Raw genomic sequence first — 25,517 nt, forward strand, 5'->3', positions numbered from 1 at the left:
CAATTGTTTGTATATTGATCTTGTGTTGTATATAAAATATAACGATTTTTTACATTATTTATGTAGATGCTTTGAATAAGCCAAATGGGTTTTTTTGCCTCTTCCTGCACTGTTTGTTATGTTTGTGTATTATTAAATTGTGCAAAACCAGTAAAACCATTGAAAATCAAGTGAAAGTTCCACAACTCCAAAACTCCACTCTCCCCAGGGAGGCAAATTAATATGCCTGATGAAAATGTGTAGAGAGCCGAGGGAGGGTGCACAGAAGTATAGAGTGTGTTCTGCAGTTAGTTAGTGAGCCTAAGTTTTGACACAAGGAGTTTGAATTATATATACTTTATATTTTTAATTCAACCTTCATTTAATGCCTTTTGAGATATATTATCTGTCAACAGGCGTATGTCTCTCTTCTATATTTGAATCAAAGTGTCCTTGAACTAAATTCTCAGAAGCTGAAAGGTTGGGTCACTGTGGCTCATGCTCGGCACTGACCTTTGCACTCTGGAACGAGGGTGCAGGACTAATTACTCTGTTGGGACAGATGGACACACACACAAATAGACACCAGCACACACACGCACGCACGCACGCACGCACGCACGCACACATACACACACACACACACACACACATACACCGCACACACATACACAACCATCACCGTTGCTGTTATAAACACATGTTCTTACAAAACGTCCTTCAACTTTTATGTGAATCGGCATATTGCACTCATCTTTTATACCTACTAATGAACAGTGTGTACAGTGTAAGACAGCACTGGCAGATGAAACTGAAAAAAATGATGTGATGTATGCAAACTCAGGAAGCTGGAGATACAGTGATGAGTGCAAACTCAAAAAGGTGAACAGGTAGGAGACTAGTAAACAGAAAGGCTGGATGACAAGGTCTTAATGTTGGCCTGAAATTACTTATTTAATTCATATGTATTAGAGCCGATATTACTGGCCACTTTTGTCATGTGATCCTGTGAAACCGGCTTTAAATGAGAGTCACAACTTCAATGTTGGGGACATTAAGAAAAACCGAGGAGAGATAACAGATTTTTAAAAATACAATTGTTTGAGATAATATTATGACTTATTAGATATTTTTCAACCAACCTGGGTGTCCTGTAACGGTGCGCCCTGATTTTTCACACTCTGACATGCAGTGAAATGCTCCACCGTCAAGCCAAAGGATTCACATGCTCATTAGCAGCACAATGTGTGTGTATTTGTGTGTTTATGTGTGTGCACTATGATTCAGTGTGTGTAAGGGAGCAGCCAAGTAATTATATGCTGTGTTCAAATAAACACGGAGTCCCCCCACCAGTTCATATCCAGCATCAACACCCCCTTTACACCACCACCCTCTTTCCCACCGATTCAAAATGATCCCTGGTGTCTTCCAATGAAAACGTTTCTCACAATGACTTCCACTACACACAACACACCCACTTGGAGGATATTGCACTGACTTAGAAATATAATATCCCATAATGTACCCACAATTATATTGCTTTACCTACAAGAAGTGCCACAGGGAGCAGAATAAAAAGGAAAGCAGAGCGAGGGAGACGCAAAGTGAAAAAAACAGAGAACAAATCAAGGGAGGAGAAAAGCCCATGTGGTGGAAGGGAGATTCTCATCTTCACTGAAATCAGCTGATCCCCCCTCCCTCCCTCTCTTCCTCCCTCCCCCTATAGCTACAGCTTTCCTTCCTGATCTCCTCTTTCCTTTTCCCTCCCTGCTGCCTTTATCCCTCCTCCACCAGCCCCCTTTTTCTCTCCCTACCTCCTTTCTCTTTACTTTCTTTCTTTACTCCCCTCCCTCCCAACTCCTACTCCCCCTTTTCTTCTCTCGGCTTTATTATGATCCTGTATATTCCACCTCCCTCATCCTCTCTCTGTCACAGTGGGAGAGCTGCAGGCAGACAGAGGCTGCATACACTAATGTAACTATATTTGACAAGACACACACACACACACACACACACACACACACACACACACACACACACACACACACACACACACACACACACACACACACACACACACGTATTCTCCTGCCACATGCAAGACTGCACACACATAGGGAAAAGAAGGAGGGGAGGTGGGGGCACAAACACACACACACACACACACACACACACACACACACACACACACTCCGGAAAGACAGCCCTCAAGTGTACATGCGTGGATAAACACACACACACCCCGACGCGTGCTGGAATCACTAACATAGCGACACACAGAGGGGAAAGCGTATGACGGCAGCAACACAGCGCGTTGTCTCTCTTTCTCTCTCACACACACCATCCGTCTCTCTCCTTTCACACACATTCACGCCTCTCAGACGCACACAGCAGCAAACAGGACGCGAACAGGACGTATCGTTCATATAGGGAATAGATCTGAAGAAAAAGGATTAACTGTCTACATCCCTCTCCCTCCACGGACCTCATCCCTCCTCTTGTGTCTCTAAGCCTCTCTTCATTCCGTTTTTTCCCTTCTACAATCCCCCCGTTTTCACAATTTATTGCTGGGTTAAAGGGAAGCTGGGGGGATTGTCTCTATACAGAAAAGAGGATTATTCTTACAATATTCACTTGACCAGGATCTTGAATGTATGGATTTCTTTAACTGAAGGGGCAGCCGTTTCTCTTTTTTTATACATTTTTGGGAAATCTTTTTTTATCGAGGATGGCTGATGGCAGAAAGCTGTAGGGCTGTTGCTGTCTGAGATATTTAGTCAAAAGGTAAGTCTGTTTGTGGTGTTAGATCTCTTCTCACTCACACACGCACACTTAATTTCAACGGCTCCTGCTCTCATTTTACCAGCAGAATATAAGATGTAGCACACTGAACACAGAGTTAGACTTTTTTTCACAACAAATGGGCTTTTTTTTAAATGGGCCAAAGGTGCATGCCGTGAGGAGATGGATGCGGAAAATGTCAGCCCTGTTTTCTGGACACATGCAATATTCACTTGAATTTTTGGGCTGTGGTTTTGGGGAAAAGTGGGAGAAGGTAAGAACATCACAGGCTCATTTAAACACAAGTCATATATATATATATCTTTCAGCTGAACATAAAGGAAGAACAACAGTCAGCAGTGAAGCATCGAAGGGAAAATACCTTCAAATAAATGATTGGTGGGAAAGAAACTCCTATATTTGAAAATAACAACAAACCCTGCAGGGCATGAACAGTATATGGTCGTGTCTGCATGACCCCCAGGACATGTTTTACACTCATTTATTCTGTTATGACATGGAGGGAAAAAGTGTCTCTAAGCCCAGAAGTGTCATGTGACCTGCAGGTCAGACTCTGACCACCACACCAAAACAGCACATCACATTACTACTGTATCTCTGGGGGGGGTCAGTGTGGATGTGTGATAATATACTAAACATGTCATCTGTTATTATTCCATTAAAGCACATTGAATTTGCCCCTTTTTAGCTTATTTTCTTGCCCATGTAGACAAACGGGTGCATGTCGTTATTTGTTCTAACGTAATATCATTGCTTTAATTGTCTGCCTGAACTGTACTCAGTTTTTGCTCTACTTGCTGTTAAACCCTGTGTAGGCTTTCACCTTGTTTTGAAAGGGTGTGATGAAAGCGTGATTAACTTTGAAGCGCTGCAGTGTGATTATACGATAATGCAGTGGGTGTGAGGCACTCCACCCTGATATCCTCTTGTGCCTCTCTACATTAGCAAACAATTAATGTGGATTGTCTATTTATTCCCCAAGTAATGACGATGCTACATAAACCTGAAGAGAATAGCAATGACCAACCATTTAAGTGCCTAAATTACACGTCTTCTAAATAAATGGCTCACCGTTTAGACTTATGAGACAACTCCTGCAAAACTGCTGGTCAAATAATGTGGATATGCACTTTACATTTTAGTGAGATGAATGAATAATAAACCACCTGTTAATAATAGTCTAAAATGCGTATGATAACATACTACACAATAAAAACGCAACATCTAAATGATAAAATGTGACCTGTATGTGCCTAAACACAATGTGAGTGTTTACGTACAGTATGTGTCTGCATACCCACATGCATGTGTAATTATATATCTGGACATATTTTTACACCATGTGCCTGTCAACACATGTGTTGCTCTATTTGCCAAGCTATCGGCATGTGCTTAGTTGTGCTTAGTTGTGTGTGTGTGTGTTGTGTTGCTCCACTCTCCAGTGTAAAACAAGCCATTAAAAATTGATTTAGAGGAGCTTGTCTGCCGCTCTCAGCCTCTGTTAGCAACCTGCGCTATTGCACACATTGAAACCGAAATGTATGACTTCATTTTTTTCTCCTCTAATGTAATAATGTTGTTTGTTTTGGCAAATAATCTGATATTGATTTATCCCTTAAACAAGGCTTAACTCAAGTCAATCTCTAAATGCTAATGTGTGAGTGGGTACATAGGGAGTAAAGGGTAGAGCTGAGGTTAACAGTTTGTGTCTTTACAGCTCTTATGCCATTCATTCAGGACACACACACACACACACACACACACACACACACACACACACACACACACACACACACACACACACACACACACACACACACACACACACACACACACACACACACACACACACTCCGGCACAGCAGAATCACAAATTATACTTGCTAACGTCGATCAGACTTTTGTTTTTATAAATCTCACTTACTCACTATCAACCATCATTACATGCTGGAACAAACACAAGTCGCTCAAATTGACCAATCCCAGCGGGTGGTCTCTACTAGTTATCTCAGCCTCCAGGTGTAGAAATGTTGAGGAATTGCACATCGGAGGCTCTGCATGCAGCAACCCCCCGCAGAGCATAAAGCCGGCTTGAGAGCGGACAGGAAACAGTTAGTGGAATAAACACAGAGAAGAAACTGTACGGAAAAGAGGAGCCCAGAGGAGGGGAGGACGTGTTATTTGATTCCCCCAACATGCAGACCACTCAGGCACCAGAGTATTTACACGTGTGTGTGGATGTGTGCATGGTGTGTGTCCAGGTCAAACTGGTAAAAAAAGCTTTCTGGGAATAGACAAATGGGCAGGCTTAACATGATGAGTTATGATGGGGGACATTGACATGGGGCTGCAGAGGTGACCTTCTGCAACACAATACATCACCATACCATGCAATGCGCAATATAATGCACATTATGAACGATTTCAAAATGTGCATTGGTACATCATTTTTTTCCCTTCGACTCCTTCAATTCTCCTTTTGATTTACTCCACTTCAATTGTGACTTTAATCACATGCAGGAAATCTTTCTGCAGAGTATCCTCGGTACATGCTGCTGTCGCTTGTCACGGCGAAGAAAGGGCCTGAGAGTGAGAGATGGAACGAGGGTAAATCGTGAATATTGAAATATGAAGGTCATAAAGACAGTGAACAGAGAGAAAGGCGGAGGATGAGATGATGGAGAGGAGAAGGGGATAAGATGCAGAGGGGAATATAAATAAAGAGGGCAGAGAGAGCGGAGATCACACGTGTGCTTCATATTTTGTTCAGAGTCTGGCAGGTGCTAATAGCAATAATGATGACACAAATAGCACTACTGGGGTGTACACACACACAGTCCCACACTCAGCACACACATATCAAAACACTGACTGTGGAGGAGCTTTTTAATGACCTCCCTCTTTGCCCATTACCCTTATTTTTACCTCCCCTCCATTTAAGGCATATCCTGCCTCGCCTCTTTTGATCTTTTCCTCGCTGTCTCTTTTTTACACCTCTTCACCTCATCTCTGACTTTGTTTCCCCCCCTCCTCCAGTTTCCACTGACGTATATTGCAGGTTGTAAATAACTCCCTCGCACCCTGAGTGTTAAGTTTGCAGTCTGTCACTCCGCCGGTGCATAATATCTACCTCCTTCATCTGAATCCATTTATCATGTTTTCTTTTCTTTTTCCCCCTCATTTCCACTTCATCCTGCCACAACTCTGAATCATTTTGCTTAATACGCCTATTTAAGGCGGTGCAGGTGCTAATTTACATAATTATTGCACTTGCATTCACAAATGAGTGCAAACACACTCAATAATTCCCATTCCCCTTTATTCAACGATATTGCAAAATGAGTTTCCCAATCTTCACAAACCAACCAGTGAGCAACAGCTTAATCTGATGAGAGCGATGTTTCACACACTAGTGACTGGGTTTTAATGATACTTCTCACATCTCGCAGCAGCACTACTGTTTCTAAAAATCACAATGATTGGCCCGGTTCCAACAAGATCTCTCCCATAGTGATTTTCCACTCATCAAACCTGTTTTCACCGTAATGACTCAACAGTCGACAACAACACTCATATTTTTTAAAGCATGTGGGATACGTTTCATTACACTGCTGTAATTGGACCCGTTATTATTTTTTCAACTTTTTGATCAAGAGAAAAGTCCATCCATCACACTGATACAGGCAACTAATGGCAGCCAGTCAGCCTCCACACAGAGAAATCAGTCCATCACATGCAGAATTGTTTGTTTTTATTTACGTTGCAGTCTGATGTGAATAGTCTTGTACAGTTGATTTCCTTTGTTTATTTCTTGATTTTTTAAAACCAGTTTGCTAAGGATGGACCACTTGAATAGCCTCAGAGATTTCAGAGCTGATGTATTTAATGTGTTTAGTTGCAGACCATCATCCCCGAAACAGTTCAATATTCAGGAACAGCCTCGAGATGATGTTGTTGCATGATTCAGTTTGAGTTGGATGTTGCACCGTTACCTTTATTAATTCAGAGAACAGATCAAATTGGGCCAGCAGTACTCTCCGTCTCCATCCGTTTGGCAGTATCACACACGCAAACAGACGCATTATCTTTCTCTTTACTGTTTCCATTAATTATTTCTCTTCCTTTGGTTCTGTTTTTGTTCCTTCCATATATCCCTTTATTTCCAACCTTTACACTTTTCTCTCCTCTCTTCCACCCCTCTCTGTCTCTGTGTCATTCACGCTTCCTTTCTGTGTGTGTGTGTGTGTGTGTATGTGTGTGTGTGTGTGTGTGTGTGTGTGTGTGTGTGTGTGTGTGTGTGTGTGTGTGTGTGTGTGTGTGTGTGTCAGTCTCTGTGCCAGACAGTAGCAGTAGGGGGTATGTCTGTTGAAGGCGAACTGATTGTGTAAACTGCCAAAGACACACACGTCTATTATTAATGCCTATAAAATACCAGGGGTCTGTTCACGATGCATGTGTAAATTCACGTAAGCACAAATACAAGTGCACACAAAGGACGAGATGTGCAAAAACAAAAGCATAATCTATACATCTGTCTCGTCTTGTTTCTCCTCAGGTGTTTTGGTGCAGCTTTTCTCAGACGCCGCACTAGTGGAGGCTGAAGGCATGGCGGCTTGACGTCCCCATAGCCTCCGAAAGAGGAAGGCCGCAGAGCTGTGTGTCATGCCCCCCCACACCCACCCTCCCGGGGGCATTGGCCTGCCCCCACCCAGCTCTTCCACCCACCACCTGACCAGACCTGGTGAGTCAACAAAAAAAGATGAGGGATGATGAAAAAACAGTGGAGAAGAGGAGAGAAGAAGGCTCTGTTCCTACTCAACTCTGCTCTGTTTCATTCCCCTCTATTGTAGTCCTAACTGCACATGAGCGGAGGAGCACTGTCTGTTTTGACAGCTGCTAATGTTAGCATGCCCAGACACACACACACACACACACACACACACACACACACACACACACACACACACACACACACACACACACACACACACACACACACACACACACACACACACATACACACACACACACACACACACACACACACACACAGGGTGAGGGCACTGAGCTTGCTGTGCCAAATCCTCCAGTGAAATGCCACATTACTGTATGTATTAATACAGCCTGCAGTCTGTAGAGACAAAGCAGTGTGGGTGGAGAATGATGGGGGAGATACCTGCAGGTTATTTGTCTGCATTTCCTTCCTTTTCTGAACCATTTTAGCTTCTCTTTCCCTTCTCCTGTCCCTCTTATATTCTTCTCTTCCCCTTTCTTTCCCTCCTTTTCTGATATTATGTCCACTTTGCTCCCGTTTCCCCCTCTCTCCTCCCTCCACCTGTCTTATACCAGGGATACGCTCAGTCAAAACAAAATTCAGTCGGAAGTCGGGTGGCATAGCAACAGATACGACAGCTGTGTGTGTGTGTGTGTGTGTGTGTGTGTGTGTGTGTGTGTGTGTGTGTGTGTGTGTGTGTGTGTGTGTGTGTGTGTTGTGGATTGGACATTGGAGTGGATGGATGCTGCTCTCCGAGACACTCCCTCAGCTAATGGGCAAACATGAAAGCCCCATTCTGCATCCTCTCCTCTCTTGTTGTACTTTCATATAACCCAGGCAGACCACGTGCTGCGATCCCTGCAGGGAATAAATGGCTTTACATAAAAAGAGATCATAAAAATAGGGATCTTTGTCTTCCTGTTGGAGGGGTACTATTGTTCAAGAGGTGTCTGGCTAAAACGCCCCCAAGCAGCGCTGTGTTACACCGGAGACAGTAAATAACAAGGGAACACTACCCGTCAGACCCTCCACACACCCACACAGTACCTCAAAGTCAATACACACCTCCCTCTGGGCCGCTAGATCTCCCTCCATCTTTATCCCAACACCTTCTACCTTTTCTTCAGCCTTCCATCTATCTCTGCATGACACTCAGTTCAATAAAACAACGTTTTCCGGCTCAGCTTCCCTCGCTCACTTCATAACATTTTATCAACTTGAATTCAACATCAACGGTATTGCCAAAGCCTTTAAGGAAGAAGAATCTGAAATATTCTCTGTTATTCATGAAGAATGTTCTGTCTCTATCTTCCATGCAATTACATTCTTGGCATGAATGTGAAAAAATACTGCCAGAACAGTCTCGCTCACTTAGTCCAATTCAATTTCCCTTTTTGACACATAATATGCATAATCAATACAGCCATGACTTTCATAACAGGTGTTTTTTATTTTCGCTTCCCCACTCGTCTTTTCCACTCAGTTAGTCTCTGTATTTTTTACCAAGCTTTTAATCTTCAAGGTCTCCACACTCCGTCATAAACACACACTGAGTGCCTGGAAGATGCATATAACACAAGAAGAAAGGGGGGAGCATCCAATCAAAATCAGAGCCAACAAATACAGCCGCGGAAAAAATGAAGAGACCACTTCAGCATTATCATTTTCTCTTGTTTTATTATTTATAGGTGTGTCTTTGAGTTAAATTCATTTGTATTTTATTTTATTGTATTCTCTAAACTACTGACAATGTTTGTCTTTGTTGGAATTCAACAGAGACTGGATGGCTGCCATACATGTAGAGAGAAAGATTTAAGAAAAATGTGCAGTGGTCTCTTTTTTTCCGGAGCGCTATGTCAGATTAATTCAGAACAGAGAAATACAAGAGTTCAAATCATTAAGGATGCATCTGATGAAGAAAGGACATTAGTTTGTATTCAGGATTTTGATAATACAACTTTTGAAGTGTTTTCATCAGCAGCACTAAAGTAAAAAGCTAGTGTCAGCTAGTGTGGGCCATATTCCAGTTTATGGCCAGAAAACTATGATGAAATGTGGCATCCTGCATGAGGCAGAAAGGGATTTTTCATTGCTGAAAGTTTTTGAGAGGGTGCTTTAAGGGTGTTCAAATCTAATTTCAAAATGTTGTTGCCCCAGGTAATAAATGTTTTGTGCCAAATGATCAATAAATGATTTTCCATCTCAGATTATCTTGTAATTTTGTTGTCACTAAAAACAAATCTATTCGTCTTGGGGTTTATAGTTGAAAGATGGTTTTATAATCAGGAAAATGTGCATGACACGAACAACATATCTAATTAAAAAGAGTGCTTTTTTTTCATTCACACATATTCCAGAAATATTCAAGCTTGCAACGGTATAAAACTGGCACTCAGAAATCCCTGAAAGTTCACAGGTCTTAAAAGGGACATTACGCCACAAAAAAGACAAAAAAAAAAAAAAAAAGTGTAATGCAAAATGTGAGTGACAGAAAGATTAACAGAGATGAAGCGAGAGAAAAGATGGAGACAGTGGGGAGTCGAGAGGAGGCGGAGGTGAGACGTGAGATGAAAAGGGCGTAGTGAAAAAAGAGAACAGAGGAGCAAAAGAAAGGCAGCAGGAGGAGAGGTGAGAGAGGAGAACAGAGAGATGTACGAGCGACACGGAGACCATATGGTGCCTTAAGGCCTTCGAGATCTCATCTGACTCAATACACGGCATGATCTCACTCCTATTCACACATAAACACACTGTGCGTGTGTGTGTTTGTGCACCTGCTGCAGTCCCAAACAGAGCCGGCAGATTAACTGACACATAAACAAAAGAGTGGCGGAGAAAGTGCGCGGATGTGGCTTTGAATAGACTGCTAATACACAGACTGAGGAGAAAACATTTGGTCTGGAAGGCAGCCATGATTGCAGCATTATACCTTGGAGAATAGGGGTAATCAGGGTTGGGAGGGTTACTTAAAAAATGTTTACAATAACAAGTTACAGGTAAAAAAAATGTAATCAGTAAGCTGTACTTTTGTTTAATAAATGAAGAATCCACCTGCATTAAAAAAAGTATTTCAAATAAAGAATAATTAAAATAGCTTAAATATAGGACAAGGAAGCATAAGGAACATTCATTCATTACATCTAGCTATAATATATCGATCTTTGTTTCAAAATGTATTGTAACACTGGACTCCTGCTGGTAATCACATTTGTTTTAATTAAATGTAACAGTATTCTGATAACATATATTTTTGATGTTATTGCAATCGAATACAGTTCCTTTTTTTATTTTGCCTGATTACTAAACCTTGTTACATGTAATCCGTTACTCCCTAAGCCCTGTGTGTAATACAGTGCAGAGACTGAGTCGAAGCGTTGGGTTTGGAACAGAGCCACATTAGAGAGAGCTAACCTACCTGCAGCAGCTATCAGGCTGGTCACTAATTGTCTACACTCTCGGTTTAACAAGCTAGTTTGATTAAAGTCAACGGTCTGCCCTGAGAAGGTACCAACCAACAGATAAAGCTGGTTAAACTTCTCAACCCTGCAGGGAGGTTGGGTTTGGCATGAACCTGCAGCAGTGTGACAATGTGTGTGTGTGTGGCATTAGGTTTGGAGTGCAGCCTGATCTCTTAGTGCCTTAGTGTAACATGAGACTCAGAGTTAAATAGAAACTGCAATGACAGATTGTTGGCGAGCTATCCAAAGCATCTGTCAAATTCAAGTATGTAATCGTTATTTTAATTTGATTGAAAGTTGTTCGGAGAAGTGGCACTCACGTTAAATCCGCAAAAAAAAGACTGGAGTGTTCTCCATTGAGGGATCATTTTTTTATTTTTTGCTGCAAACACTTATTTTTGTCTTCTCTAATACACCGTTATATAGCACAGATGTTTGTAGGAAAACAGACATATTATATTACCTCAGGGCACTGTGGATTTGACCCTTGACCTCCTTAGTGGCGCTGGCTTGTTATGTTTTCTGATCCAGGAATTAAAATATAATTTGTTGTTGCGTCAGGCAGGAATTAAAAGATTGCCGCAGATGAAGCGACCTTGACCTAGCTCAGCCGGGGACAACACTCACAGATATTTTGCCGTGCACATGCCTGCAAGCATGTTTGTTTTCCCTTCTCTTTTGACCACGGTTTAGTTTGGTGCAGGTACAACAGGAAGGTGCCAGATTAAACATATAAATACAAGGTACTGTTAACCCTGCCAAAAGACATTGGCAGGGATAAATCTGGATAATCCCATGCACCCAAACACCTTTACACTTTAGAACTTGCCAAATAACACTGAGATAGCATTTTAACCAAAGCTAGGCCGGTATGGACCCAGCATGAGGCTGATAAGCCAGGACAGCCCGTTCCTGAGAGAAAATGCTTTTCTCCAACAAGTGAAAATGGCTAATAATGGTCCTGCCAGGCAAGAGCTCAAGGACTGTAAAACCACACCTATCAATCCATCTGTCCATCCCACTATAAAAAAAAAAAATCCTCAGGAAACAATGCCCAACAACAATATCACAACTGTCTCACAATATTGTGTGTCTGTGTCTGTGTGAGCGCTTTGGATCAATACCATCTGCCACTCCATTCCTCCTCAGGAATGAGTGGGCATGAATTACGACTTGTTACACATCCAAGACAGAAGCTATTTTATTATAGTACCACTAATGTGGATTTGACATGAAAAGCGTCCCTCATTTTCTCTCCAAATTCTGAATGTATTGGGCCTTGGCCTGAGGCCCAGTTGTCTGGTCAGTAGGAAGCGATGCCACATTTATCAAGGAGATGCTGTTACACTGGAAAATATAGCTGTGGACTTTCTGAAAGTCAAATCATGCTTTATTGATTATTTGTTTTCCATCATTTATTTTCCCTTTATCTCTTCCTCTCTCTGTCATACCTGTCACTCTCGCAAATGAATAGCCACTATCACGGAATAATTTCATTGCATGTCAAACTCCCCCACGGGACATGCTTTTATGTGTTATTGTGCATCTGTGTCACAACAAATTGATATAGATAGCAGGTATTAGAGAGGCAGATCAGCCTACCCCTCCAAGTCTTACCGATGCTAAATACATCATGAAAGAAATGGACAGGGGTGACAGAGAGAGACAGAGTGAGTGGGAGAGAAATGGAGGATGAGAGAGAGACACATAGAGGGGAGAAAGACATAAATCGTGTGTTTGAAACAATGCCAAATGTAAAAATGTAATATAAAACAAGATTTTGACAGTCTCTCCTTTTCATCACAGCAGGAGTAGAGCCTACACCCCTAAACGCTCCTCCTGCTTATCCTCAACTGCTGTACCCGTGTGTGTGTGTGTGTGTGTGTGTGTGTGTGTGTGTGTGTGTGTGTGTGTGTGTGTGTGTGTGTGTGTGTGTGTGTGTGTGTGTGAGTGTGAGTAAGCTATTAAGTTCCTGAGAGTCAAGCAGAAAGGTTGTTTGTGTGTGAGAGGAAAGAGATAATGGGGGTTAAGTGAGGGGATTTGATGTGAACCTCAATCTTCTCTCATTATGTCACCTCTCTTCTTTCTCATGTCGTCTATAGCCCTTGGTTGCTACGGTAACACAGCATTACCTTGTCAGTGTAAGTAATGCGGTGGCGCTGCTTGGACCTTGGTATTATATGTGTGTGAGGTCTTCTATTCCTCTTATACTGAGCCTTACCAAGAAAAGCCATGGATAAAGTGAGACAGTGTTTAATGTCTGAGAGCCAAACACAAGCCTTCAAAGCAAACTCACACACACACACACACACACACACACACACACACACACACACACACACACACACACACACACACACACACACACACACACACACACACACACACACACACACACAAACACACTCACACACACACACACGCTTGCTGGCTATTTTCCATCTGCTAACTACGAGGTCTCGGGTTTCAGACATGTAACAGCCTCTAACAAATTACACACACACCACTGCTGTAAAAGGACAGGCTACACAGTGTGTTGACATATTACAGATGGTATCATATTGCAAATTATCATTTTTGAGATACTGCAGGCTGTCTCTGCTTCTCAAACACCTGAAGGCCTCATTACATCATGTCTTCACTTACACAACACCTTCAAAGTCATGAACTAAAACACTTCAATAAAAACATTCTGGATCCTTTGACTGTGATCATGATGCACTCAATATATAATAATAACAATAAAGAAAGAAAATGATCTACAGTATACTTAAGGGAACTGGTTGATCTGGAGGACGATCACCAGGTGTGCAGGTCATATTTTTCATGCTTTATTGTTTTCACAATATTCTGAATTATATAGTCCGTTAAACTGGCTAAATGCTGAAATAGAAGTCAAATAAGTATCTTCGCGTTTTCGTGCTGTTACTGAATAATTATTGTCCCATGAGTCAGAAAATAGTAAAGATACTCATCACCAAGCACCTAGGGTTATGTATTGTATAAATTAATGAATTAATTGAGCCATAAATTAAGAACCAACAAATAGGTTTGATAAATTAATCAATTATTTGAGCACTATTCCTGACTTTAAGACACTAAATATTCAGCCTTTTTATCCACATGTCAATGGAGGCACTCTTTGAGTACTGCAGAGCTCCATGTGAAACATTAAAGCGTAAGAAAACACAGGCAGTGAGTGTGTTGCAGTGTGTGTGTTGCAATTAGTGTGTTGCAGAGGGGACAGCTGGTTGCTCTGGTAATAGGATAGCAGTGTGTCTGTCGCCTGCATGGAAACAGCTCGGCCCCTGGTAACATGCAACTGAGCTCAGTAGTGGAGGTGCCTGCGGCGGTGACATCATGGCCGGGTCCAGTGTCAACCAGGGGCCCCTGGATATAAACTTACAGACAGCTGAGGCCCTGGAGGTGTCAGGCAGTGTTGCCAAGGAGACGGTGTCAAACATCACTACAGTTACAGGAGTCGTATGTCGATGTCATGATGGACTGTTAAAACAACACAATGACAGAATTTAAAGTGTAGGTTTTCGTGTGGATTTGTGTGTTTAGAATACTACTACAAAAGTAGTGTTTAAAAAGGCAGGAAGCACTACAAAACACCCATGAAATGAGCAATTAGATTAGAAAGGCTAGAAAGATATTTAATTATCAAGATGAATTGATGTTGTTCCTTTAGAAGTCAAATATATAAGGCAAAGAAAGCAAATGTCTAAATGTTCTGAAATGTAATTATTAGCCAATCCATTATCACAATGACGACATGTCTCACAACGTTCTCTTCTGAATACTAGTTGGTGGTGTTGGGAGTCTGCTGGGCAATAATGTTCGCCTCAGAAGTCCTGCTTCAATCAAACAGGAACATCGTGTTGCATTTTAATGCTGCATGTCTTAGTTTGTTTCCCATCGTTGAAAGCATTTCCAGTCTACATTTACCCAAAATGTCAGCACTTTTATGGCATGTGTTTGGGGAATCTTATAAAAAATTTAGTCTGAAGTCTGTTTGGACTGAATTAAACTGCACAGAACCACTTAAACGTATTTGTACTGAACCTCCCTATCGTACTCTGACTGTGGCTGAATGTTTTCCTTCTGGTTTGGCTGCGTGTAGCGTTACAGCAGAGAGGATTTGGAACAGCTAAAATAAGCCAAAACAACAACTACCTCCTCCACCACCAGAACAGCTAAAACCACTCATAAATGTTGGAAGATGGAGGGGCTGAGGGGGAGTTATAATGTAAAGTAGGAGAGGGAGAAGAGAGGAGAGGGTGAGGGGAGTTAAAGTAAACCATTGCAAAATAAAGCAGAGAGAAATAGAAAATGACCGCAACTTGAAATTTGACACGATATGAGCGAGAAGAAGCACAATTCACACAGCTTCTCCCAGCTCTCTCGGTTGTATCACAGCGCTTCCGCCTCTGAAATATATTGTCCTCACAAATCTTCTTCCCTACTGTACCTTTTCAAACCTGTTCTGGGAAATGTACAGCCACAGTGCAGCAAAATCCTACCAGATTCCCACTGAGCTGCTACAGTGAAAGATCGGCCCTCTAAAGCATTTCCGTTACAAAGCAACACGGCACAAGACTCTCCAGGAGACTTCAAAATCTCTCCTTTCATCCATTTATGAAGTGGCGTTAATTTCCCCACAGATTAGGATTAAACTGCCATGGAGCGGAGAGGATATTGGATGCAGGAACAGGGGAGGTCACACACTGAACTCTGTTAAAGTCGTTACATGCAAAGTACATGTAGGATGGGGCAGTGTCCGGCAGAGAGGTGATGCTCTCTCCTGCAAGTGAACCATGTCTGAGAAAAGAAGCTATTCATAAACCGTTGTCGGTGTGTATTCACAGAAATATACAAAATAATGTATTTGCCAGAGGTTTCAAAAAAGGGTTATGTAAAATCATTTTGACTGCCCATGGCCATTTCCACAGAGACGTATTGTGTTTGCACAAAAGACATTTTTACCATGAATACAAAAAACATTGAAATGAGAGTCTACCAATTATATGTTTTTCAACTGAAATTGCAATTACAAAGAAAAAAACAGCTGCTGCAATGGTACTGCTCTGTTTAATATAAAGACATTTTGGGTTATGCACCGATCAACTTTCCTGTTCAGAGTGAGATGAGAAGATTGATACAACTAATAACATGTATGTACGATAGACATGGAGCTACTGCCAGCAGCCAGTTAGCTTAGCTTAGTGTGAAGACTGTAAAAAGGGCGAAACAGCTGCCTGGCTCTGTTCAAGTCAAACAAAAGCAGCATACAGCTCACTATTTAAAATGTTATAACTTGTGGCGGTAATGAGATTATGTGCCGGACTATTCCATGGCTGGGCACAGAAATGTCCTGGTTTCTCACCATTAGGAGAACAGCTGTTTCTGCTTGCTTTTAGTCTTTATGCTAAGCTAACCGTCTGTTGGGTAGATGCATATTCCCCAAACATGTTCTTCCACAAAATGTCAAACGGTCCCTTTAACAATATTTTTATGAGCTCAAAGAGATGTTGAATAATTCAGCAACCAGATATTTTTCTGAAGTCATGCAGCTCTTCTCTCCATTCTGAACGCATTACTCATCATTTACCATTAATTAAGCTTCCTGTCTATCCATTGGGATGTATGACTGGTTTAAAGGGAATAAAAGATGATTTTGATGGGATAAAACAACCTCTCTACTCTCTACTCTCTATCAAGCCTCATATTGTATCAGTAGTGAGATAAAGAGGCTTAGATAAAGTCAGATTGTTCAACATATCACATGGGCTATTTCACAGAGTTTCATCACTCTCAGAGCCAGGCGGTCAATAAGGTGAAAGGCAATGAAGTCTTAAATGTGAGTGAGAGGAAGAAGAGAACAAATGAGAGAGAAAACTAATGGACAGATGGGCAAACAGAGAGAGAGGAAAAACAACAGAGAGAGCGGGTGAGACGTAGTGTGACAAAAGGCAATGGCACGCTGAGAAATAGATGCTAATAATATGCAGATGATGCAAGTGCTGAAATCTGCTAGTGAAGCAAAGTGTCTTGTCAGAGAGTAAAAAGTGCTGCCTCTGTGTCTGGAGAGTAGTTTTGTTAATATCACGCTTTGTTGGTGCTAAACACACACAAAGGCACACAAGCATATGCCCACACACACACTCGTTCACAAAGAGATAGGCCCAAGTCGTGCTGATAAGCCATTGGACAGAAACAAAGTCAGCCACTGTAACGAGACACTGAGGGAATACAGAGCAGAGCCAAAGAGACTCAAGACTGAAAGAAAATGAAAAAGATAAAGACACTCAAGTTGGAGAGAAAGAGAATAACAGAGTAGCAAGAGGGACACACACACTGAAAAATGAATATGTAAGGACTGAATGAAAAGGCCTGATAGGACAGATGCAGGGAAAAAAGACAGAAAATAATTCTAAAAATGACAGACACAATAAAACAAAACAGAATGAAAAGAAAGCAATAAACTGATTATAAGTGGAAATTATAAATGAATATACTCTGCAGGGGAACAATGAGTCCAAAATTGAATTTCCGTCCTGATTGTCACTGCTTTTGAGACACACACAGCCAGATGCACTCATAAACACAAAGCGACACACACTCGTAGAGTTTCTTTCTAAGACAAGGCTTTGTGAATAGACAAAATACTATTCAGAGCGGGCTAGACACACACAGAACAAGTTTCTAGATGATCTTTAAGGCAGGATTTTTAGGTTTTCACAGTAGAAATCTCTGGAAGCATATGTATCAAAGATAGGTTTGTTTCTTTTTTGTATTTCCTCTTACATGCATCTCACAAAAGGCCCTGACCAAATGACTGATAGAGACAAACGAAGTGTCTAGCAGCGCAAAAGACAACATTTCCACTTCACCATTCCATCTTTTATTTATTCCTCTTTATGTGTGTACTTATTTCCCTTGCTTTCTCTGAAGACCTTCTTTACACATATCCTCCTGATAAGATAATCTACTTAAAAAATAACCATGTTTGCTTCCTCTCTTTCCTCCTCCTCAAGTCTTCCTCTGTGTCCTCTGCCTTCTGGCGACGCTGCTGCCAGCCGCCTCCTCCTGTCCCCCCCCCTGCCTCTGCAACTCAGCCAGCCTGGTGGTGGACTGCGGGGGCCGGGGCCTCTCCTCCCTGCCTCCCCTACACCTCCTGCCCCCAGGGAGCCGCTCCCTCCTGCTGGCCAACAACAAGCTGGCATCGCTGGGAGCCTCTGCCTTCGCTAACCTCTCCTCGCTGGAGGTCTGCAGCACATTTGTTTTTTGTTCTCAGTGAATTTTTACTTTCGTCTAGCAGCTGAAATTGTTGTTCTGTTGTTGTGTAAACTCTTCTCTGCACTGACCTTGCACACTGAACATCACCCATAAGTACTGAACAGTTAGTCTCCTATTGAGCAACTGCAGACAATATGCAGTTAAACTAAAAAGTTAGAAAAGCTGCATCTCAAGGGTTTTCAGGGCTACTAAGTGCTAAGCTTTTTTTTAATAAAAATGGCAGAAAATGATAGATAGTTATTGCAAAACAGGCTGCATTAGTTTCAACATCCAGCAGCCTATAAAACCCAGCCTTGAATACAATATCTATTTGTTATTTGAACATCAGATTATCAATCAGCAATTATTTCCCTCGAGAAAGTATACACTACTTTTTGTCACTTCATATTCAACTTTTTTTAGGTATAATATCCCAGAGGTAAACTCTCTAATTAGGTGAACTGAAACACAATTTACTTTCCCACTGCTGTCCATTGTTTCATTCTGACTGATTGTTAGATGTGTAATCTATTGAATGTTTCACAGTTATTCTACCATTGCATTCAGTGTAAGTTTCTATGAATAACATTGACAGATTTTATTCATAGAAACTATTCTGTAACATTCCTCCAGGCTTTATGCGTCTCTGGAAAGGAATTGGTGTCTTAAATGCAAAAGTGAAAATGGCTTTCTTTGGTGCTTTGGATTTTAGGAGCTCGACCTCTCTAACAACTACTTGGACAATTTACCAGCTGGATTATTCAGAGACATGTCCAACCTTACAAGACTAACTCTGCACAACAACTCCCTAACAGTGATGGACAGAGAGCTCTTCCAGGTAGGCCTGGACGATTATACACCATACTAGTTTACTAGTAAAGCACCTTAATCATTGTGTTCCATTGTATACAGTGTTATAATTTATACAATTAGATCCATTAATCCACCACAATACTATGGATTTTAATATAAAATAAGCTGTCAGTCTGAAAAGTTAAGAAAATACGGCTGCTGAAATACTGTTTCATCTCCTGGCCAGGCTGCAGAGGCTCCGTTTAGGAGAAGAGCCAACCTAAGCACATATACATGACTTGGACCCCGTCCAGGTTGTAAATTAGTAATAAACTGTTTGCTCAACACTTTCATCCACTTTAATGTGAAGCAAAGCAGTCTGCAGGATGAGCTTGTGTCAAGACTTCACTTGGGACCCTGAATCAAATGAGATTAGACCATCCTGATGGAAGCTGTGACCCTTGGCAGCAGTGAAGGGAGTCAATAGAGCTGATATGGGGGGGGGGGGGGGGGGGGGGGTGTACTGTACGTATAAGGTATAATCAAAATAGGTCAATAAAGATTTGCTGTGATGTTTCTACAGGGTATAGGGGGTCTTCAGAGTCTGGATTTGTCCCTGAACGGTCTGTCCTCTGTTCCTGTGGGACTACTGGATGATCTGCAGAGCCTCAGGTACACACACACACTCTTTTTAAATCAATGTTTAAATCAATGTGCTCTTCAAACCCCCGGAGCAAGACTAGTGTAAGATCACACTGTTAACATCATGAACATTAGGAGGTCAGTAGGTCAGCACCCTGACAATATACAGCCTGCCACAACTGGGGAAATGTGTGCAAAAAGACTGCTTATATTATTACATTGATGTTCAATGAATAAGCATTGCATGTGTTTATATGTATTTACTTCAAATACATTCACATTTTTTTGTTGCTAGTTAACACGATATGATCACAGAAATATAAAATAACATATCCACATACCATAATATTAAGTGATTTCTCAGAAGTGGTGGTACACTCCTCGCCTGTGTTTTGAATCAGCGCAACAAGGCTAAACTCAACTTGCTTTTAAGTTAAGAGAGTAAATTCATTTTGTTCCAATTATTTCTAGGTGGCTGTCTCTAGCGGGGAACAGGCTTCACGGTTTAGAGAGGGCAGCGTTTGAGCCACTTGCCAACCTACAACACCTGGAACTGGGACACAACCCCTGGGAATGCGACTGCAACCTCCGCGATTTCAAACACTGGATGGAGTGGCTGCTGTACAGAGGTGGATGTTTGATTTATTATTATGGGGTAGGGAAAAACCACAGAGTGGATAGAAACTATAAAGTGTTAGTTCACCTCAGAGATAGCAAGGTGTTTTAGTGCCGGTGCTTTTAGCAACACAACTGCATTGGTGTGTGAATGCACATTGCCATGCTCATTGTGTGTACTGTGTGTGTTTTCCACGTGTCTCTGCAGGCTGTTAATACATCAGATAACCACAGCTGCTCTCTGCTCTCTCTTCATGTGTAAAAATCTACATTCACCTCAGCGCCTTGGGCCTCAGCTGCCCCGCTAATGAAGCATCTCTATCCTGCTCCAATCTCCTATATGCTTCACTCTGCTCTATTCTGCTCAGAGCAGCTCAGACAGAGACTGACAAACGGCAGGCTTGATAATTTAGTAATCATCCAAGCAGCAGAGAAAATTACAAGAAGACATTTCATAAAGGAACATGAAAGCATGACAGAGGCAGTTCAAGGGTAGACGATGCACGATGTGTGTTTAAGAAAGTAAGACAAAGCACCAAACAAGTGTGAAATGCTGTGTGACAGCAGCCTGTGTTGACTTTTATCTCCCGCGAATCACTTTAAGCACACAGGACGAGCATATTTGAGAGCGGTGTTTGCAGAGGGGATTCTTTTGTCACAAGCCAATATAAAGCATCTGGGGGCTAAATGCCACTTTCGTCATTCTTTTATCCTCCATCTTTATCTCATCGATCACTGCTTTACGCATCTGAGGGCCCAGATCAATGGCTTTCTAACATGCAACCTCAGGAGGAATATTTCGCGGCGAGACGAATGCAGCATATGATGATAACAAAGTAGATCCCCTAACATCCTGGCTCTTGTGGGAATTAGTGACTCAGATATTTCTCTCTTCCACACATAGCTCTGCTGAAGCTAGGCATGTCATCTCATGAATTATAGAAGAGCTTAGTTGAGGCTATCTTCAACTTAGTGTGGAGGGCACAGCAAACTGAGTGTGTGTGTTAAGTGATGTATGACTCATCCCATTGTTGGCGCAACCATCCCGCTCTCTATCGTTCCCTCTCTCAGTTAATTGGCAGTGCTTTACAGGTATAATGCATTCATTAAATGACCTCTCCCTGTCCCCTTGCCCCTGCCCCTTTCTTTCCCTCTCCTTCAGGGGGGAAGGTAGACGCGGTGGAGTGCACGCTACCGAAGGATCTGCGTGGACGAGACATCCGCGGTGTGCCGGTGGAAATGTTCAACTACTGCCTTCAACTCGAGGATGAAAACGGGGGAGGAGGTGAGGGTTCCCGTTCAGGACAAGGAGTTCCTCCCTGCAGCAAGAACGCTTTTAACCCCAGTGGGGAGACACCGATTTCTGACAACACTGATGACTCCTCTTCCAACACTGGAGGTGGAGAGGCCCCGTCGGATTGTGTCCGCGCCCGTTACCGACCCGTGAGCTGTGCGGCGCGCCATCGGCACAGTGGTGATTGCAGGGGTGGTCTGCGGCATCGTTTGCATCATGATGGTTGCCGCAGCGGCTTACGGCTGCATCTACGCCTCGCTGATGGCCAAGTACCAGAGAGAGCTGAAAAAAAGGCAGCCACTGATGGGAGACGGAGATGGAGATGGGGATGATAGGGAGGACAAACAGATCTCCTCTGTGGCGTAGAGGAGTGACGGGGGGAGGGCTGGCGTGTAGGTGAAGGTTGGAAGGGCAACATTCAAAAAGGGCTTGAAGAGTAGAGGGATGGACGAGCTGGTTTTATGCTCTCAAACAGTTATGATATCTCTCGCTCTGACGAACAAACCAACACTTTTTTCTCCCACTTTCTATTTTTAGCCTTCTCCCTCTCTGAACCTCTCTCTAACAACTCACATGAACACACCTTATCTGTTCCCTGATTTTCTCTTCCATTCAGACCCATTCTCACTGCAGTATTTGCTATCCATCCAACTCGCCTACCAACCACCTACTGCAGCTCTTGGCTGTTGCTGAATTTACCAATATATATCGGCTGAGAGAAAAAGGATTTAGTAATCTCTCCAGTATGAAACACATCCTGTAAGCTGTTACAAGACCCTGGTGGGGAACAGTATTTGTGAAATTGGATTGAATTTCCAGGGATTAACAGTATTTATGGTGTCGATTGGATCAATATTCACAACCATGAGAATTACTTTCAGTATTAGTTAATGCCCAGGTTTAGTTTGGTTTGCAGTTTTCTCCTCCTGAAAACATGGACAGTTTTTCCTCCAAGAAACCAGGACCCCAGCCCAGATCCCTTCACCCTCGTCTGGCCTAATGCTCTTCAGATGTTCCCTTGGACGTCCAACCCCCAAATAAACAGTGTTGGAAAGCTTGGAGGAAATGAAGGAAAATATTGGATAACCACAAAGCGATGTCATTTATAGTCTACGCTGTGTAGCACTTTGTTCCAGAGAGAATACTGGGGATACAGATAATATGTTGATGGGAAATCAAACACAGAGTCTCCTGAGGATCGTGTCTCTTGAGACTTGTTCAATGTGGAACACATTTCGTTTGACAAAATGATTATTCATGAGTGCAAGACCTTTGAATTGCATAAGGTCAGACAACGGACATCCTCCCTCCTATTCGGACCAGATCTGTTTCTCTCTGGATATTCTCTGGACCAATAACCTTCAGGTGTCACAGGCTGGAGGTGTGTATGAGATCCTATAATGAATCTTATCAATCAGTTCAAAGGGGATCAAAACATTAAACTGGACTTTGCTGTATCTGTCACTTTTGCTCAGAATAAGGCTCATGCTTATCTGATGCTTGTTAAAAAACTCTAATCAGTATCTGAGGGATCATAAGCCTTTTCTGGTATTACTTGGGCTTTGAAGCTGGTTCAAAAAGGTATACACAGTTGTTGTAAAGACATTTATGAGATTATAAGGACCACAGACTTTGCTTTAAAACAAATAGTCTTTGTTCAGAGCTCATTTTCAGACTGGTTTCACCTGTCAGATGTGAAAGTTTGCTACTATGGCACGGAAGCACTATCTCAGAGAACCCTGTCTCCTGACAAGGACTACCAAACGTCATCTAAGGACTACAAACCTCTGACTCCTGCACTTTATTTCCCTTAGTAGATCCCCTCTGGCCCCCCTCCCCCCTCCCTGCTCTTTCTTTCTAAAAAGGGACAATTTGCCCAGAGGGATTATAACGAACAAGGGATTAAACAAAACGACGCTGCTATCTGTCCCCCTCCTCCCCCACTATCTCATCCTTTTATCTCTCCATCCATTTTTCCATGCAGTGCTGTATATGGAAAGTATTTCATACTTCCTAAAAGACTTCCACCTCCTTCCTTTCCTTTTATCCATCCTCTTATATTGTTGTCCTTACGTTTTCCCTCAAAGGTCTGCAATGTGCAATGGAAGTTGTCACCGTAACATGAAACTGTTGTCACCACCAAAAGTCCTTCTGTTATAAACTAAGCTGTCATATGTCACTCAAGAGGAATCCGGGTGATCGGCATCTCTCTCAGCTAATTCACAAAAACTGCTAGTTTATTTGCTTTACATGGTGTTTTCGTAATTATCCTTAATAATGCCTTGAAATATTTATGGTCATGTGTATTTATGGTTAGTGTAGGACATTTGTGTCTGTAGTGAACATCCTCAAATACCTGGCTTTCATTGCATATTGCTCCCCTACGGTAAAACTGTTCCCTCTCAATTTTTAATTGGCTGGAAATACAACTATATTAATAGTGTGTTATCTTATACCTTGGTATGAAGCATAGAAATATTATTATATTAGTCTCTAATATGGTGTGTTGGCCCAACGAACCCCCCAAATGTTTTTGTCGTAACTGTTTATGGTTTTCTGTATCAATTCATGATGTATGTCTGTTGTTGTTTTAATGTCTCCTATGTTTTGTTTTAGGTTTAAATATCTCTGTGTGGTATTGTTTTATTGTCGTGTTCATTCATTTGTGTTCAGTAGCTGGTGATGTTTCTGCAAGAGGCATAGAAAGAGTTTGGCCATTGATTAAGGACGAGATAAGTCGTGGAGGTGGCATGGACACTAGTGTTTTAACAGGACCTTTTACATGCAATGCTAAAGGACCAACTTCATCCCCTACAAATAACATTTCCCTATGCGACGTACTGGAAATAATAAACAGCATAAGCAATTATGGAGAAACCAAACATGATGAAGTATTTCAGTAAAGCTTTTCTGAAGATACAGTATTTTCAGTAACTCAAGGGGGAATATTTGTTGCGAAAAAAGTTATGGTCGTCGTTAAATATTTAAAAGTCAAGACTGCAACATTACACTACGTCTTGTCTCCAGTTTATTCGCATATAAAAGTAGTTTGTAGGAGATAGAACTGGTTTGAGGTCAAGATGCGCAAAAAGTATTTCATCCTGCATTGCAAATAGAGCCGGACGCACTTTAGCAACAATGATCACCTATGTAATTTGAAGAAATGGAACAATTGGCATCTTTGGGAAAATGTAGCAAAGACAAGTAATGGCTAAACCTTTTCTACGAACCCAGAGACAGTGTCCTGTCACCTCCTGGTCTGCAGGTCTTGTGTTGTTGGTAGCTAAGTATCTTAGCTAGCTGAAACCTGTTCCTATAGCCTGTGCGTGTAAGAATAATAAACCATAGTTTGTTACGTAAAGCTGCAGCAGCCATAATGACTGAGGGCCTCAAAGACTATATTGCCTGAGAATCTATGGTGTGTTGTGTTATTATGATGATTGTGGACAACAATGATATGATGGTGATGGTGATGAAGCATTTCCTGGTCAATATGCATTGATTTAAATAAAAACATATCACACTTATGTCAAATGTACATCCAGATCACTGACATTTAGAAAGATACGATATTTAGAAAGTTACTGGGTAAAATATATGAACCAGCCACATCCTAATGTGGTTCACAAATAATATTAATGACAGTAGGATAACATTACTTACTATTAGGTTTAAGTGTGATTGTCCAATAAAAATGTCAATGATAAGGGCCTTTCTCGTCCAAAATAGAGGAACGTTTTTGGTAAGAGAGAAAGCCAGGAAATTTAAATAAAATATAAATAATAGCTGAGGTTGACTAAATACAAGGTCATGATATCAGCTCCTCTGTATACTCTTCCTTATCTCATTTTCTCAGTCCTTTGCCCTATATCTCCTCTCA

The 25,517-nt window shown here is 41.9% G+C and overlaps 2 protein-coding genes across 7 annotated transcripts in view; one reads left to right on the top strand and one right to left on the bottom strand.

Moving 5' to 3' along the window:
- Nucleotides 1-25,517, bottom strand: part of cacna2d4a (calcium channel, voltage-dependent, alpha 2/delta subunit 4a) — a 94,569-nt gene that overhangs the window by 37,331 nt on the left and 31,721 nt on the right. The window lies entirely within an intron of this gene.
- On the top strand, nt 2,278-25,121 carry lrtm2a (leucine-rich repeats and transmembrane domains 2a). Its single transcript, XM_063905717.1, is given in 8 exon segments — nt 2,278-2,763; nt 7,337-7,522; nt 18,054-18,283; nt 19,007-19,132; nt 19,670-19,758; nt 20,200-20,357; nt 21,506-21,792; nt 21,794-25,121. Coding segments are annotated over 7 exon segments (1,179 nt in total). The 5' UTR covers nt 2,278-2,763; nt 7,337-7,443; the 3' UTR covers nt 22,004-25,121.

This window comes from Eleginops maclovinus, chromosome 17 (assembly GCF_036324505.1).
Source record: "Eleginops maclovinus isolate JMC-PN-2008 ecotype Puerto Natales chromosome 17, JC_Emac_rtc_rv5, whole genome shotgun sequence".
NCBI lineage: Eukaryota > Metazoa > Chordata > Actinopteri > Perciformes > Eleginopidae > Eleginops > Eleginops maclovinus.